Genomic DNA, 17,854 nt, shown 5'->3' with positions numbered 1-17,854 from the left:
AAGAGATCTAATTTGTGGACCTCAATTTGAACCAAATTTAGTCCAGTTGTAGAGACAGTAGTGGTGTGCACAAACCGGTCCGGAGGCCATGTTAGAAGCCTCCGAACCGGTTCGGAACCTGGCCGGTCCAGCGGGGGGTCGGTCTAGCTTTAAGGACAGGGGGGTAGTACTTACCCCTCCCGCCGCTCTTCCCCTTCCAGTGCTGCAGTTAAAAGGTGTAGTTTTGGGGGCGGCAGCGTTCCTCCCTGCTGCCCCTGCCCCCGTCGTTGCCTGGAAGTTCTGAAAAATACCAGCACGCATGTGCCTGTCGCGGGGCATGCGCGCCCATTGCTGCCTTGTGTGCACGTGCCGCACACGTCACACGCAGTCGGAGGAGGAAGAGCGGAGGGGGAAGAGCAGCACCAACACAGGAGCAGCCTCCCAGCCAGTGCCGGAGGAATCCCCAAAACACACCACACATTTTCTGGGGGCCGGAATGACGCATCCTGGCCCCCAACCCACCATGCTGCCAGGGAAATTGCCATCTGGGTGAGCAATTCACGCTCCCAACGATCATCTGTGGGGGAGGTAGGTTTCAGGAACCATCCTTCCCCTATGACCGGTAACCCTTCCCACTGATTGTGACCATGATCGAAAGCCAGCGTGGTGTCGTGGTTAGAGTGCTGGACTAGGACTCGGGAGACCCGAGTTCAAATCCCCATTCAGCCATGAAACTAGCTGGGTGACTCTGGGCCAGTCACTTCTCTCTCAGCCTAACCTACTTCACAGGGTTGTTGTGAAAGAGAAACTCAAGTATGTGGTACACCGCTCAGGGCTCCGTGGAGGAAGAGCAGGATATAAATGTAAAAATAATAAAAATAATAAAAAGGGCCCAAAATGAACACCAGCAACAGCCACTGAAGGGATGCTGTGCTGAAGTTGAATAGGGCCAGTTGCTCTCCTCCAGCTAAATACAGAATCACCATTTTGAAAGGTGCCTTTTTGCCTAATTAGCGGGGGGGGGGGGATATCATATATGGCAAACTACTGCAATCTTTACTTCGGCAAGACTTCAGGCTCATTCACATGATCCCCATCTGGGTAGAATGAGGTGCGCTTCCAAGCAGCGGTGATGAGAAGTCCCAAGATCAGGATAGGAAGAGAGGAGAATGATCATGTGGGAGGTAGGAGTTGGGTGGGATATCTTCCATCCTTCATAAAATGCTGGGGAGAGAATCTACGGAAAGTTTCCATATTCTCACGCAGCACCTATGTTTTCTACAAGGGCTTGTGTAGGAGAACTTCTTGATAGTGCCCCAGTTTTAGGTTTTCCAGTGTTGGCAGGTATCCTAAGCAGAAACAAGGCTTACATCCTCTGACCATATAATGGTAGAAGTTCTAGCAGTCATTCCAACCTTTTTACATGTAACTGTTGAAGCTGTATCAAAGCAAAGTGCAGCATTAAACAGGATACTTTTTGTACCAGATTGCCAGAGCAGTCCTTTGTATGTTATGTTGCCCTTTCCCACTTTTTACATTCTGGTCAACCTTTTTGACAAAAGGACCGTTTCCACCCCTCTGGACTCCACTGTTTTCCTGAAGAGCGATGATTAATGTTTTCGCCTGCTGCACACTAAAGCTCAATATGAAAATCTGATTAAGTTGGACAGCATCGCTGTTTCCCAGGTACAGTGCACGTAGGCTGCTGCCAAAGAACTAGCAGGGGGTAGCAGGGAGACATTGATTTATATAGATTCCTCAACGAGTCTATTAAGAGTGAGGAGTTTGCAACACGGGGATCCAAGCTACAAGTAGAAGGCGGAGGCAGGGAATTACATCAGGTCTACGGGCTGCTTTGGCCTTTGCGCTCAAGGCAATGAGACACTGTCATCTTTTATTACAGCATTGTTTGTTCAAGTGAAGGAACTACTGAGTCCACCTTCAGGCCCCAGGCAGAGAGACAAGACACACACACAAAGGGGTTGGGGGGAGGCAAACCCTGGCAGTAAGAAATGTCCAAAGACACTCTAAAAGCAGACAGCATTTTATTGATGTTCACCATGGAAAAGTTCACATCGCCCGCCATCCTTCTTGCACACAGGAGTAAAGTTCATTCCATTCACAGTGACAGCTCCAGCAAGGTCAGAAATCAAATCCGTCCCAAACTTTCCTACCCTGAGCATTCAGGCTTCTCTGTCAATGCAGTTTAGGTCGTGATAGCCAATATTTGGGCTTCTATGTAAAGATAGGAATCCAGTTATTCTCCTCTGCCACAAAAGCAGCACACTTGTAAAAAGAAAAAGAAAAAAGGTCACAATAGCCTACTGGTCTCAAGGTTCTAGAACAGCCTTGGAATTGCAGTGAAGCAGGAAAAAGCAACCAGGACTCCTGAGAACAAATTTGCTAAATATTCACCCCTGCCCCTCAGTCAACTGAGCTGAATGAAGTCAAAACAGGAGGCAGCCACATCCTTGAGGGCTTTTAGTCCAATGGATTGGCACGTATCAGGCACCCAGTCCCTACCTTTGTGTAAGATGAATCCTCCTCTCATGTTCTCTCAGGGTGAATACAGGCCTATGAAGTTCTTTTCTATTTTATTCATAGAATAAGACACATTTTCTTAACCTCTGCATGCAATACAACTGTGCTATTAAATAGGAGGCTACCACAAATCAGAAGAGAGGCATTTCTGCGGCCTGCTCAGAGGAAAGCATAATGGTAACACCAAGAAAGAATCAACTGTCCAGTCTGTGCACCCGCATCGGGAAAGCACACCCTCTCTGCCCTTCATTACAAATATACATATTATCCTAGATGGAGACTATCCTCTTCTAGGGAGAAGAGTATTATCATCATTATTAATAAGAATATTTATATACCACTTCAACAAGGTTCTCAAAGAAAAAGAAGTAAGAAAGTGGTTCCCTGTTCCAAAAGGGCTCACAAGATTAATACACACAGAGACACCAGCCAACTATCATTAGGAGGGACACTATGCTGGAATGAACAGAAAGCTGTTCTTCCCCTGCTAAATAGAGAGAGAGCTACCACTTTAAAAGGGCACCTCTTTGCCTGCTTAGCAGGTGTTGCACAGGGGTACATAGGAGGGAACGAAGCCAGTGCTCTCCATGCGAGTTCCATCTCAGTTTGCTGGAACAGAGATTAAATCATGGGAGGGGGAGAGCTAGAGTAGGAATAGGGGGACCCATTCTGACTCTGCTCCCCAGGGCTCTGCTGGGCTTCCCAGTGGGAGCCTCAACACAGGCTCCCATTCCAGGGACTCTCTTATTATGCAAGTCAGCCAACTGCTTAGGCCCAAGCCGACAGACATAGGCAAAGAGCTCTTTAAACCTCTCCCCACAACCCCTCCGCCAACAGGAGTGGCAACAAAAGCTCGGGCCCAGTTCTGCCCTCCTGCACCTCAGCTACGGACACCAGTTCATGGGCCAAAATGCAGAATTTGGGAACAGGTCACCAAAGTGCAGGAGGGAAGAGCTCTGCCAATGTTTCTTTTGCTGTTCACTTTGGATGGGGGGGAGGAGGAGGTGGTTAAAGAGACCTCTGTATCTCAGTAGTGGTTGGAGTCAGCATTGCTGGCCCTCCAACCCTGTCTCAGTTCAAAAATATGGCCCCCATTCAACATTAGCTGCTGACCAGGGGTAGGAAGTCTCCCACCATTTCTACAAGGGTCCGTGTGCTTAAATGCTGGGAACGCTGAATTACAAGCAGGCAAGTTGTGTGCGATTGCGTGCCTGACAGCCATCACTTCCCAGATGTGCTAGAAACACGTTGGAGCTGCTACTTGCAGGACGTGGCAGTGTCCTTGAAATGGGGCTACTCCCCTGCAAGTGTTGACCTCATTCACTAAAGCAGCTATCCTGATGCTTGGGGAAAGGGGAGCGGGAGAAGAGTAGCCCATTATTCCCAAGGCCAGGGCTTCACCGTGGACCTCTCTTGTCCTGAAGGAAGTGTCCAAGGCAGTGGCGATGCCTGGCAGTCTTGGACAGTTTGGCACAGATTCAACAGGGAGCGCATGCTTGATATGGACAGCAAGTCTGTAGACTTGTAGGTGAGTTCCAGCAGCTCTTGAGTTCCAGTGCCCAGAGACTTCTCATTTTGATATGGGGATGACAGCAGGAAAGCCTGTTACCTCTTCTCTATCTTCTGCTTCTGCAAGCTGAGCGAGGTGAAGCTGGCCAAGAGGTCAGTAACTTCGTCCACCTGTCCAAGAAACAACACAGCACGTTATGGGAGGCCAGCAGGATCTGGCGGAGGAAAAGGAAAGCTTGCGAGGCAAGGAGGAGTGCCAGAAATAGAGGTGCACTGGCACGCGGGCTTCAGTGGCAACACAAACACAAGAGCCACAGAACTTTTGATGACTGTTCTGTTTGCCAAGTGCAGACTAAAGATTGCTAGAGCAAAAGAAATGCTGGCTGCTATTAAAGATGTGCACGGAACTGGTTTGGAGACCCTTTATGGGCCTCCGAACTGGTTCGAAGAATCGGTGGTTCCGCCGGTTCAAAGGCGGCGGGGGTCTCCCTTTAAGAGTGGGGGGAGGGTGCACTTACCCCTCCTGCCGCCTTCCCCCCACTGGTGTCAGGTTTTTTAGCAGCCCATCGGGGCTGCAGTATACTTACCTGCCGCCCCGTTGCCCTCCTCTTCCAGATATGACCGGAAGTTGCTGACGCGCTTGCGCATGCCGGCACAGGCGCATGCACATCACACACGCGCCCCCCGTGTCGGCTGCAACTTCTGGTCATATCCAGAAAGGGGGGGGGCAACAGGCTGGCAGGGAGGTATGGTGCTGCCCTGATGGGCTGCTAAAAAAAACCGACGCTGGCGGGGGGGAAGTGGCAGCAGGGAAAGTGCACCCTCCCCTCACTCTTAAAGGGAGACCCCTGCCGCCTTCGAACCACCTCGCCACGGTTCCGTGCACATCCCTAGCTGCTACTGGGCAGAAAGGGAAGAGACAGACTCCAGCAAAGGTAGGAGTTTGATGAATGGGTGACAATGTACCATATCTGCACGCATATCACCCATGGGGCAAATGTGATTTTGTGAGGGAGGATGTGGGGATTTAAGTTGCATACCAGTGTTAATGCTGGAGGGTGGGAGGGAGGGAGAAGCTGGGGAAGCAACCTTTCACACAGGGGGGATCAATCTGAGTTTGGCTCCAGTCCACCTGCGTCCTTCCTCCTCCTCCGGTCCCAGAACACACGTGGGACCAAGTTCCATTCACACAGAGGGAAGCTGGGCAAGCAACCTTTGGGGTCAGATCAGCCTCAGCTTGGATCCAGATTGCCCACTACCCTCCCACTCCAGTAATGGCCCCAGAACAACATGGGACCAGTCTTCCCTGTAAGGATTCCCAGATGTTGACTACAATTCCCATAAGCCCCAGCCTACAGCCACTGCAGCTGGGAATGCTGGGAGTTGTAGTCAATAACATCTGGGACTCCCTCTTACAGGGAACACTGCACGGGACCAAGTTCCAGAGCACAGAGAAGTTCCATTCACACCCAGCCAGCCGCTAGAGACAGGCACTTCCTGCCTGCCTGCTACCAGGTGTGGGCAATATATATTTCACCTAAATGCTACTTTTCTAGGGGTAATATGGTGGTGTGGATTATAATTGTGTGTAGGCTCTATGTGCAAAAATACGGGATTTATGTATTACATTTTTATCCCACCCTTCCTGAGCTTAGGACCATGAACATGGCTCTCTCCTCTAACACATGCGTGCACATACTGTGGTAGGTTAGGGTGAGAGAGTAATTGATCCAAGGACACCCAGTGAGCTTCATGGCTGACTGGGGTTTTGAACCCACATCTCCACAGTCCCAGCCCCGCAATCTGTTTCCAGGATTAAAAAAAATCCATTTGGGTGGGTCAGTTTTTTAGGCAAGTTTGAAATATCCACAACTCACAGTACTTCTTGTCCCTTTTAATCCCTCAATAAAGCCTGTGGTCTGGGAAAGCTCCAGCGTTGCCTTTTCCAATAACATTGATAGGCCTTGAACTTGTTTATTTTAAGCAATTTTTATTGTGTTGCTGTAGTGAGACACATTCCATATCTCCAAGCTTGATGAAGGAGAAAATATTAAACATGATCTTTGCTTCTAGGAATTGCAGCAACTGTAGCGAATTAAATAGTACCTTATTTCAAGGGTAGGCAGACTTCAGACTTGCTTGTTTTTATATTGGATCCATCAGCTGTAGCAAAACATGGCTCGGGGGAACTAAGGAACTCTCAAGTGCCTTTGAGCATGTGCACAGCTCAGAAACGTGTTTTCAGTACAAGGACGGAGTTCACAGTCCTGTCACACACAAATCCCCTCCTGCTTCCCCCCAAACCGTTTTTGATTCAGCAAGCAGCTTTAGGTTTCTTTTAAAAAGCATTTTAGTTTCTTCTAGTATTAGACCAGGCCTGCTCAACGTAGGCCCCCCAGCTGTTTTTGGACTACAACTTCCATAATCCCCAGCCACAGAGGCCAATAGCCAGGGATTATGGGAGCTGTAGGCCAACATCTGTAGGAGGGCTGAAGTTGAGCAGCCCTGTATTAGACCGACTGGGAGTCAGAAACCCTTGTTGATCTACAGCAAATCACCAAGAGATCTACCAGTAGATCCCAATCTAGTTTCTGGCAGCCCCTGCATTAACTTAAGAAGTCCCTCTTCCCTTCAGGATTCTCAAAAGAATACTGTCATTTTACAATTTAGCTACACATTAAACTAGATTAAGAGTTCGGTATTTAATCAAACATATGATACTCCTCGGCCACCCACCTGTTCTTTTGTGCTTGTCATCTGTAGCCTGGTGCAAAGATCATCCAACTGCTCCCGCTGCTCATGGCGCCCAAGGTGTTCAAGGTATTCCCGCAACATCTGGATGATCTGTAACAATATGGGACAGATGTGGACAGCTGATCTTGTGGTAGCAAGCTGAACCATCTCCTTTGCTAAGCAGGGTCTGCCTTGGTTTGCATTTGGATGAGTAATTACATCGAGTGCTATAAGATATTCCCCTTAGAGGGCAAGGCCATAGCTCAGTGGAAGAAGCTCCCAGTGCCTGCATCCCAGAGCACGCAGAAGGTCCCAGGTTCAATCTCTGGCATCTCCAGGTATGACTGACAAGGACTCCTGCCTGAAACCTTGGAGAACTGCTGCCTGTCAGTGTAGACAATACTGAGTTTGATAGACCAACGGTCTGACTCAGTATAAGGCAACTTCTTATGTTTCTAGGTTTGTTGTGAGCGGCTGTGAGATTTCCAACTTTGGAGGGGGGAGGCGCGCGGGAAACAGAAGCAAAGCTGTAGATCTGCTATAGGCTCTGACGAACACCCAAAGTAAAATGATAGGGACATCTGCAAAAACAACATAGAGCCAAGGGGCAGAAAAGGTTGTGTCCCTTATGGAGGTGGATGTCTGCTGCCAGGCCCTCTGACAATCTGGCCGAGCAGCTGGGTGACTGCTGGGGAAAGCACAGGCTGGAGTCCTGCTGCTGCCGCCGCCGCCACCACCACCACCACTATGCAAACATCTGTTGTGACATCTCCCCGGTATCCCACAAGCCTTCTGGAAAATTAAAGTATTTCTCACGATCACCCCAGCACTGGTCTTTAGAAAGAGCAAACAAACACACACAAATCCTCCATGGAGTAACAGCAATGGCATCAGCAGGGACTAGAAGGGTAACTCTGGGGTTGGAGAGGGCTGCCTTCCGATGAAGTCATGGTTGCCGGCGGGGAGGGGGGGGGATACCACTGGTCAGCATCTGGACTAGTTAGTCATGACCAGACTCACGGATTTCACTAGTGCCAAGTCAGTCATGGCTCACTGAAGTCCCAACAATTTCAATTTCATAGTCAAGACGAATTTAGTCTGGATGCTGCCTGCTGTATCCTGTGTGAGGGAACTAGATCATGGAGGGGTTCTCAGATTTGGGTCCCCAAGTTGACCATGATCCACGAAGGCCATTGTGGCTGGGGATTATGGAAGACACAGTACAATGACGTATGTGGACCCTTTGAGATAATGCATAATTACCACTGAAGTGCTATTATAGTGCTAGCAAAAAATCAAAATCAAAATCATTTTTGCTACTGTCTGAAAGCACCCCTGGATTAGATTAATCTGATCCAGCCAAGGCATACTTATGCTTTTTTTCCTGAGTGATTTGTACAGCAACTGCAAAATTCTGCAAACGACTTCCACATCAGCAATCCAATCCCTAATTGCTCTTAACCTCTCAAAAAAGCCCTTTCCTACCCTGACTTTGTTTGCAATTTAGACCTTCGACATTTTATTTAGAAGCTGCTGATCCTTGTGACCAAACCTATTAATATTCGATTTCCTTTCCTCCCCTCCCACTTGCCTTCAGGGTATAGAGTGAAATGCTAAATGCAGAAAAGCTGGCCAGCAACAATGCCAAGAACGTGAACATTTGTCACCTGCTTTACTTCAAGCCGCACGGCTTCCAAGCTCTGCGAGAGGCCCTCCTGCAAGATGTTCAGCTTTGACTTGGCCAAGTGCAGAGGGGTCCTTCCAGCTCGATCCAAGGCGTCTACTCGAGCTCCTGAAAGATGCACCACGCAGAGGAAGAAAGGTGTGATTTAAAGAGCCCAGGCCCCATGAAGGATACAAGAAAAAAAGGAGGTGGCACCTTTACAGTTTCCCCAATAGGAAGCGTTACCTCCACGGAGCAATGTGGTGATGACAGGAACATGGTTCGTGCAGGCAGCTGGGGAGGGAAAACACGAGACACAGAACTAAGTAGTGCTGCTCAGTTAAGTAGGAGGGCAGACTCTGCCTGATCAGGGTAAAGGCTGCCAGTTTCCTACAGGGCAGCTTTGTAAAGGTACTGGTGTAACACAGGGGAGAGCATTTGGTAGCTCAGGGGCTATGGGCCGCTCCCGGGCTTGTCTGAAGGAGCTTTCCAGGCGTTTGGGCCTGCTTCTCCCCCCTTCCCTTCCAGTCAATGCCACAAATCTGCCTGGCTGAGTGGGGACATGGTCATGCCATTTTAATCTCTCTTTAAAGCAAAGAGAGAGATCTTTAATCTCTTTCTCCCATGTGAAAGCAATCGTTACTTTCTCTCCCATCAATTTCTCTCCCTTCTCCCACAAAACAGACTCTCTTGCTCCCTTTCGCAGCAGCAAAATTCTCCAGGAATTCAGGGGCTTTGGTGCTGAAAATATTTTATTCAGTTGATGTAAATTTTCATAGAAGCTGCCGTTTTGCAGCTGGTTCTGCCTCCTTAAGCCACCATTTTATGGCTCTCAGAGGCACTCTTACCCCTGGACTTCGAGGCTGAAGTCCAGGGCCTCCACAGCCCCTTGGGGGGCCCAAATCCTCTTTAGTCTGTCCTGGGTGGTGTGGTCGCCCAGTGGAGCATGATAATGCTTAATTTGTAGGTAGGTGTGTGGGTGGTGGTGGTGGTTGGTTTCCAAAGGCCTTTAGGTCCAGGCTCCAAAATTACCTAGGTGCACCTCTGCATCCTCAAGCCACTATGTCATGCTGGTAGTTTCCAAAGCTCTGGGGAGGGGAGGATTTCCCCCTTGCCACCGCCCCCCCCCCGCCGGCAAAGGGAGTCTGCCTTAGCTCTGCCCACCTCTGGTGTAGTGTATTGGCTAGGACTGCAAGCTGGGAAATCCCTAGTTCAAAACCATAAATCATTAGATAGCCTTTGGCAAATCTCTGTTCTCTTAGTCTCTGTCCCCTACCCCCTTATTTGCAATAGGGGGAACTAGTGGCCTACCTCACAGGGTTTTTGGAAGGATTCTAGACATAACATAGGTAAATGAGCACACCAAATCTGCTCTATAAAGGCTAAGTATTGTTACTGCTGCTGCAAAGGAATAGTAATCCAATAGTGTAGAATTTTGTATACAAGTTGCTATATTCTATTATCTGAATAAATGATGAAAAAGAAGTACTTGCGGATTATTTTTGTGCTGGCACAAAGCAAACATTTTTAAACAGACATCGGGATATTTTCCTGATCGAACTGACAAAAGGCAGAGGCTGGGAATTCACAAGATATTATTGAGCTGGTAGTTCTATTCATAGCTTCTCTTACTTCTGAGTTTCTGGGCAGATACTGCTCACACAGTTTCAAATATTCTTCCACAACAAGGAGGATCAAAAGCCAATATAATTTCCAAAACCAACTCATATGCTCAGGATTGCTGCAAAGTCTTCAGATTCTACACTTGATGTTTTAGTTAGATTCTAGTCGGTCTAAGACCCCTTGGGTAAGTTTTATAGGAACATAGGCAGCTGCCATATACTGAGTCAAACCATTGGTCCATCTAGCTCTGTACAGTCTCCACAGACTGGCAGTGGCTTCTCCAAGGTTGCAGGCAGGAGCCTCTCTCAGCCCCATCTTGGAGATGCCAGGGAGGGAACTTAGAACCTTCTGCATGCAAGCATGCAGGTGCTCTTCCCAGAGTGGGCCCATCCCCTCAGGGGAATTTCTTATAGTGCTCACATGTAGTCTCCCATTCAAATGCAACAAGGGTGGACCCTGCTTAGCAAAGAGGACAATTCATGCTTGCTACCCAAGACCAGCTCTCCGTCCAAGTTTCCAGAATAATGTTATTAATAGGCATTTATACAACAATTTAAGTGTTTTACATACATTAATAATACCACAACTTATATACTGATTTTCAACACAGAAGTTCTTAAAGCAGCTGACACAGAAAAAGAATAAGAAATGCTTTCTTGTCCCCAAAGAATTCATAATCTAAAAAATAAACATAAGGTAGAAACCAGCAACAACCACCAGAAGGACGTTGTGTTGGGAGTTATCAGAGTAATTCTTATAACAGCCTGTAAGGTAACCCAGTATTATTATCATCCCCATATTGGGGTTGGGGTTGAAAATGAGCCCAAGAAAGAGTGGTTTGCCCGAGGTCACCTAGGTGAGAATTGAACCAGCAACCTTATAACACATTTTTGTAGCCATCGGGGATCGTGCTACCTGCTGCCACAGCAAATTTAGTATCAATCAATCTCACATCCTTTAGAGCAGAAGAACTTCTCCCAGTTCTATCACTACAATACTCAGCCAATCCAAAGCATCCCTGACAATTTTCCTGAGCACAAAGGTTGCTACTGTGACGCAAAGGAAGGAAAAAAGATTCAAAGGAAAGTGACGGGCAAGGGAGTTCACAAATATGGTAGAGGAGGTGATCATACGGCTGTATTCCAAATTAGTGATGCTTACCCAAATGCAGGGGAGTGTTCCCCAGTCCATCTCGCTGGTTTGGATCAGCTCCATGGTCCAAGAGTAACTGTACTGAAACACAAACAGACCCACCTCAAATTTGCCTTGAACTTGATGGGCACAGAAGACCCACCTAATCTTCCCAAATACTAAACCAGGGGCATCTCGCTTTTGAACATGGTAGGTAGGCATTCACCTGGAGTGGCTATTCAAGAAAGTCCTACTTTCTTAGGTCCATTAACTGAAGCTTTCAGGGATCACAGCACACTTGTAGTACTGTTGCTACTCCCTAAACTGTCCTGGAATGAATATCCAACCATCCTATGTGACACAACCATATTTTGAAGGCATGCTCCCAAAGTGCATCAATGTGTGTGACATCATTCTGGCCAGGTACGGAGGGTTGGCCAACCTCAGGTCATCCTGTTGCTGATGGGCCGCAACTTATATAATCCCTGGCTGTTGGCCATTGTAGTCAAGGGTTATGGGAGCTGTAATCCAACAACAACTATAGAGCTATATGGTTTGCCATCCCTGTATTGGCCCACACACCAGTGGGTACTCACCTATGAGTAGAGTTTCCTTGCATGTATCAGGAACAGTGGGTTGTGCCTGTGAAACCTAGAATGCTTGTGGGGTGGTTCTACCACCATTCCCCTCCTTCAGGAGTGGTTTCATTTTTATTTTTTTTTAAGGAAGAAAAAAGACCAATAACCCATCCCCGAGAAAAAGGGCCAGAAGTTGACAACCAGTGTTCCTTCTAACACAGATGTTGTTGACTAAAGGTACATTATTTATTTATTTATTTGAATTATATACCGCCCTTCCAAAAATGGCTCTGGGCGGTTTACACAGAGAAATAATAAATAAATAAGATGGATCCCTGTCCCCAAACGGCTCACAATCTAAAACAAACATCAGATAGAAACCAGCAACAGTCACTGGAGATACTGTGCTGGGGGTGGATAGGGCCAGTTACTCTCCCTCTGCTAAATAAAGAGAATCACCAAGTTAAAAGGTGCCTCTTTGCCAAGTTAGCAGGGGGGAGTGTGCGGTCGAGTCGGTGTGCTGTCGAGTCGGTGTCGACTCCTGGCACCCACAGAACTCTGTGGTTTTCTTTGGTAGAATACAGGAGGGGTTTACCACTGCCTCCTCCTGCGCAGTATGAGATAATGCCTTTCAGCATCTTCCTATATTGCTGCTGCCTGATATAGTACCAGCGGGGATTCGAACCGGCAACCTTCTGCTTGTTAGTCAAGCATTTCCCCGCTGCGCCACTTGAGGTGGCTACAACTCCCATAATCGCCAAGCAAAAGCCACTGCAGCTGGGGATTTTGGGAGTTGTAGTTAACAACATCTGGGAATCCCTGTTAGAGGGAACACTGTTGACAACCCCACCTCTTTTCAACGTGGCTTACCAATATGGTTGTTTCCATTGCAGGAAGCAAAGTGCAGAGCTGTTCGACCTTTGTCATCGGCAGCACAGGGGTCAGTCCCATCTTCCAAAAGCTGCTGCACTGATGTCACCAAGGAAGACAAGACAAGTGTGAATAGAGAGGAGATGGTTAAGACTTCCCACTTTAACTTCCCAGTTAAAGCACAATGAATTCTGGCATCAGATTGATGCTTGTTGTGGAAGAACCAGGTGCAGCGGGGTCAGGTTTTTCCAGCAGTAATTACCAACAAACAATTCACAACGACTGACTTTCTTAACAAACTTGAAGAAGAAAAATGCAAATAAAGCACGGAGACTAAAGCTGGATTTACTGAGATCCAAATTGGATTCTGTGCAGAATGAGCCTTTTTCATCCACTTCAGAAATCACATTTTGTCCTCTTATTCTGAACATTCCTCTGATGCCAACAAATTTCATATTTCTCCTGATGCCATATATTTCATAGCACAATGGGCAAGCTCCAGCCAAAGTTAAGCATTTTTAAGTCCCACTGATTTCAATGAGAGAAAAGATTTAACATAGGTTTTTAACTGTCCCCAATGAAGACATGCAGAAACAGGAGCCGACTGCATGAGGCTTGCCTCTCAGTCTGGCTCACACTGTGGAGGCCAGTATAAGTGCGATTGCTCTCCCGAGCCACACAGAATGCTCTCCCCACCTCTGCCATCCATGTGGGGATGGGATTTATTTATTATTTTCTATACTTATATACTAAAGGGATGTGCTGCCTTTGTGTGTAAAACCTAATGTGTGCCAGGATAAAACACTGAAAACTGATTTCTTTCACTCAGCACAGAAACCAATATATAATTTCAAGATATACTGTAATTTTAGCCCACATCAGGGCTTGACAAATACCAGGTACCAGAGAACCATAGCATCTAGAAATTTAACTATGGTGCTTCGGCCAAGATATTCAGAGGTCGTTATTTACTAAAATCTTTATTTGCTCTGGGCAGACTCATTTCTGTTCGAAGTATGTTACTTGTAAAGGGGATAAAGTCAAGTCCATTTACTATCACCTCCCCTCGCCCCAATGTCCATCACTAGGTTTAGTAATTTTGTCAAGTGTCCATTGTCTGGCTCCTACATCTTTGGGCTGGTTCCTAGATTTAGGTAAGATCTATCAAGGCCGTGGCCTACACACATAGTGGCATTTACATGTTTTGCTCCAACATGGAAGTGTAGGACAAGCACTAATAACTTGATCCTATGTTGTGATAAGGAGGAATTGATTATGAGTGGCTCAAAGGACAGCTGGGTGGGAAGGGGCGATGCATGGTATGAAAAAGTTTCAGTCCTTGTTCAACAGACACTTCCTTGGGTCCACTGTAATTTTCTTCAAGCCACTTGACAGAGCTTTTTAAAAAATCATTCTCCAGAAGGGATTCTCAAAAACATGAATGAACCCGGCACTGAAACCAAAGTCCACAATTTTCAGCATTATCTCCGTGATGCAGTAAACCAATGCTTCTACTTGATATCTTGCAAGTATGGGAGATGCACATTTCTCCAGTAGCCCTTAAATAAAGGCTGACATATAGAGATATACATTGGGGTCTGAAACGATGTAATCTTACCTGTTTCTAAATCATTAGCATTGGCAGCTTCTCTCAACCTTTTCAAAGCTGTGGAAAAAAGAGAGCGCATTTTTTCTCCCATTGGAAAGTAAATAGGAAAACAAGAACAGTTTCATTCCCACAACTTCTACAGTTTTTCCAAAAGAGCAGGTTTTGCAAAACAAGGGCTTATTTCTCAATTGCTGTGCACAGTCTACATCTACTCACAAGATTTCATTTCTGCTGTGGGCTACTGAACATTTGCGAGCACTCCGATATTTCACACCTAGGAAAAGGTGAGATTTCTCTAGTTAGATATTCATTGCTACAGCTGTTGCTATGCAGCTTGGGGTTGCACAGGTTTTACTACTACCAGTATTCCCTCTAAGACGTGCGCATGCTCACAAGTTTTCTGATGTCTGCTCAGTAAATTTTAGATCCCACACAAGTTGAATCAGGAAGGCCCCTCTCTGAATGTGTGCACACACTGCCTTGATACTGCTGCCCAGAACAATTCCGCACACAGATGAAAAACATTAGAGAAAACACTGTTTACTACATATTTCTTGCATTGAGATGCAATTTTTAAATATTCATCTAGTTTTCAGAAGCGATATTGTATTTGTTTAAAATATTTCTCTTCTGATCCTCCACCACATAGCTGCTCAGAGAGGCTGGCAATAATAAAACAAGCATAACAGATACAAAACAATAACAATAAAACAAACATAAAAATCCCCTGCTATCTAACTCCTGTGCAGAAGCACTTATCTTTTTTTTAAAAAGGTTAAAAAGTGGAAACAGCAGCAAGGGTAACGTTCTCCTGCAGCAATGGCCCGCCTTATCAATTTGTGACCTTTAAAAAAGATTATCGAAAGCTCTGCACTCCCCCTCATACAGTGGAATGCAAATTTACCAGGAAGTTTTAGAGGCTGGCTGTGTTCACACAACTGCAAAGTAATTATTATCAAATAACTTCCTATTTCTGCAGCCTCTCATGCCAATATGCTCTGAACAGATGCTGCAGAAGTAAATAGCCATGCATTTTTGGGAAAGTAAGAACACAAATCTACAAGATTTCCCCAGAAAATATTTTTTTCAGAAGGGAGTATTCCCCCCCCCCATGCTTTTGACAGCCATTTCTCCAGGCACTTTTGACAGCCATTTCTCCAGTCAACATGTTTACTGCATTTGTAATGTGCCCTCAAGTAAATTCAATACAGACCAGATATGCTTTAAGAAACTTTAGCCACCCCTATCTACTCACAATCAATACAGCTAGTGTGCAGTTCCCCCAAACACTTTTCAAATAAATACTCAAAGGTGAAACAAAGCTTCCAGTCACTGTGGAACCAAGCCGTAACAGTTATTTCAGACTTGTGTATATATGGTGTCAAACTAACTTGTATCCCACTCCTCATCCAGGGAATTCAACGTGGCAGTTTAGCTTTCAAACACTACATCATACGGGTCCTCATTAATCTGCTGTAAGGGTGTGATAACATATATGCACTTAACATTGTGTTAAGAATTGTGTGGCTGAAATGGTATTAGCCTGGAGCAAGTGACAGTGTGATCAACTGGACAGCCCGATTCGAATAAGCATGCTTACCCAGAAGTAATCCATGAAGTTCAGCGGGACTTCGTTCATAGTGCGTGAGTGCACTTATAAGAATCACCATCCTGTGCATGTTTACTCGGACTTAAGTTCCCACTTCAGTCTAACATACATGCACTTGGGAGTCAGCCCAACTGAACTAAGTGGGATTTGCTTCCGAGAAAACAGGCACCGGGTCAGGCTTGCAATCCCAAGCTTTGCAAGGGCTGCGAGTTTCCAGGCTTTGCACAGGTCCTGAGGGGCGGCGGGACAGGCTACTCAGCCGGTCCAAGCACAAGGCGTAGAAATGGCCGGTCCGGTCAAGAACCCCTATCACCCTCCTCCTCCTCCTCTGGGCGATCGTGCGCGACGCAGGGGGCAGCCCCCAAGCCTCCTACCACGCCCAGCCCCTCACCGTGGATCTCCTTGCCCATAGGCCCCACCTTGCGGTGCAGCCGGGCGGCCCTGCGGCGGCGGCCGGACATCTTGCACACGCGGTGCTCCCGCTGCCAGGGGAGCTGCAGGTAGCCCAAAGAGGCGGGATCCGGAGCCTCTGGGACGGTCCGCAAGGCGGCCCCCAGCCCGGCCAGGGAGAACATGTCTGCAGCGGCTGGGCTGGGCTGCCCATCGCCGCTCTCCATTCCCGCCGCCCGGCCCGGCCCGGCCTCGCACTCGCTGCACCTCCACCAAGCCCCAGGTTACCGCCGGGCCCAGCCTGAGCGCGCTAACGGGAGGCGGAGGTAGTCGCGTAACCATAGGGACAGCAAGATGATGAGCAGCTCTCGGACCCACTCCGGAGCTCCGCAGTAGGAGCCGTGTAGCCTACTAGCCAATAGGAAGAGGAAAGCAAAGAGGGTGAGAGAAAAGGGATTGCACGCAAAGACAGATTAAAAAAGCAAGAGTCCCTCCCACGGCTCTGCTCCGATTAGAATCTTCCCCCATATGCGGGGCAAGAGTGGTAAAGAGCAGTAGGAATCTGCGTAAGAGCGAGCCTATTTGCCCCTCTGAGGGACGGAGGAGGTCGAGACTGTAGGCTATGTCCTCCTGTATCGCCCCTTATCGAGATATTCACCCTGAGTTTATCACTTCTATTTTACCAAAAATGTCAGGCAGGTCTGAGTAGTTTTACATAACTTTTCTTCTGTCTGATCAGAATACATGGATTACAGGTAGTTGCTAAGTTTTGTGCTGCTGCTGCTGTTTCCGTCTGCCGTAGTAAATTGATTAAGCCATATGAGGCTTAATGGGTTAAATCCTTTTATGCCTTTTTGTCATCTGCATGAGAGACAGATCATCCTGGAGAGAATCTATCTATGTGGACGCTAAGAGTCGACACTGTCTTGACGGCACTTAATCAATCAAAAATGATTTATTACTTGTATAACTTAGTATTGGGGTTCTTTATTGTATTTACTTCCTGCTGGTCTGAAACTATAATAAAATTTATCTTTTTTTTTTTTTAAAGGAATCTATGCAACTGTACTTAGGTGACAGAGTTCAAAGCGCTCCCTTTGGTTGCAGTGCTGGAAAATAATCATGTCCTAGATCTAAACAAGTTTTTTCATTGCCTATTTTAGATTCGCGAGGGAGACGAAAACAGAGATTATGGAGTGAGAAGAAGAAAAAAGTGCCTCCTTGGCCACCAAATCAAAAGTCCTTTAAAAAGTCCTTAAAACAAAACAATTAAGGCCTTGTTTAGACTACAGGCCAATTCAGACGACCCCTGTCCCCTGGTCGCCACACGTGATTAGGAGAAGGTCGCATCCAGAGTGTAGCCCGCCCTGCCAACACATGCGTTGACCGAACGCCCCTTAATCTTATGAGGGTAGGGTTTGTCTGATCGCCCCTCTACAGGCTCTCCAAGCCCTAGGGTTTGGGAGCATGTGTAGAGGGCAACTGAAATGAAACCCCCGCTTTCATAATTAATAATGATCTGTGACAATCATTGCCCAAAATAAACCCTGTTTACCTACACGGCCCGCTACAATGAAGTTACTGGCTTCCACTCGGGGCTATATCCTGAATGGTTTCCG

At 47.1% G+C, this 17,854-nt stretch overlaps 1 protein-coding gene across 3 annotated transcripts; it reads right to left on the bottom strand.

The window, feature by feature from the left end:
- Positions 1-2,007: 2,007 nt before the first annotated feature.
- On the bottom strand, positions 2,008-16,592 carry ANKRD54 (ankyrin repeat domain 54). 3 transcript variants are annotated; one of them, XM_053254073.1, is made up of 8 exons: positions 16,265-16,592; positions 14,246-14,293; positions 12,628-12,726; positions 11,210-11,281; positions 8,672-8,719; positions 8,430-8,554; positions 6,766-6,873; positions 2,008-4,200 (listed from the first exon to the last, which is right to left on the bottom strand). In XM_053254073.1, the coding sequence occupies exons 1-8, from the start codon at positions 16,575-16,577 to the stop codon at positions 4,126-4,128; spliced, it is 888 nt and encodes a 295-aa protein (XP_053110048.1). In that variant the 5' UTR covers positions 16,578-16,592; the 3' UTR covers positions 2,008-4,125. The 3 variants fall into 3 exon arrangements, with proteins under 3 accessions (XP_053110048.1, XP_053110049.1, XP_053110050.1); XM_053254074.1 differs by having other exon boundaries at positions 16,237-16,563; XM_053254075.1 differs by lacking the exon at positions 16,265-16,592 and adding an exon at positions 15,837-16,171.
- Between the last annotated feature and the right edge of the window lie 1,262 nt (positions 16,593-17,854).

This window comes from Hemicordylus capensis, chromosome 5, assembly GCF_027244095.1.
Source record: "Hemicordylus capensis ecotype Gifberg chromosome 5, rHemCap1.1.pri, whole genome shotgun sequence".
Taxonomy (NCBI): Eukaryota; Metazoa; Chordata; class Lepidosauria; order Squamata; family Cordylidae; genus Hemicordylus; species Hemicordylus capensis.
The sequence above is the reverse complement of the archived record's forward strand: the minus strand, read 5'-3'. Positions and strand labels throughout refer to the sequence as shown.

What these genes read in the sequence shown, in the direction of transcription:
- ANKRD54 (XM_053254073.1), bottom strand. Translation starts at nt 16,577, where the DNA reads ATGGTTACGCGACTACCTCCGCCTCCCGTTAGCGCGCTCAGGCTGGGC. An exon ending in CACCACATTGCTCCGTGGAG is followed by an intron (nt 8,555 to 8,671) that starts GTAACGCTTCCT and finishes TGCATCTTTCAG; the next exon opens with GAGCTCGAGTAGACGCCTTG. An exon ending in TGCGGCTTGAAGTAAAGCAG is followed by an intron (nt 6,874 to 8,429) that starts GTGACAAATGTT and finishes ATATTGTTACAG; the next exon opens with ATCATCCAGATGTTGCGGGA.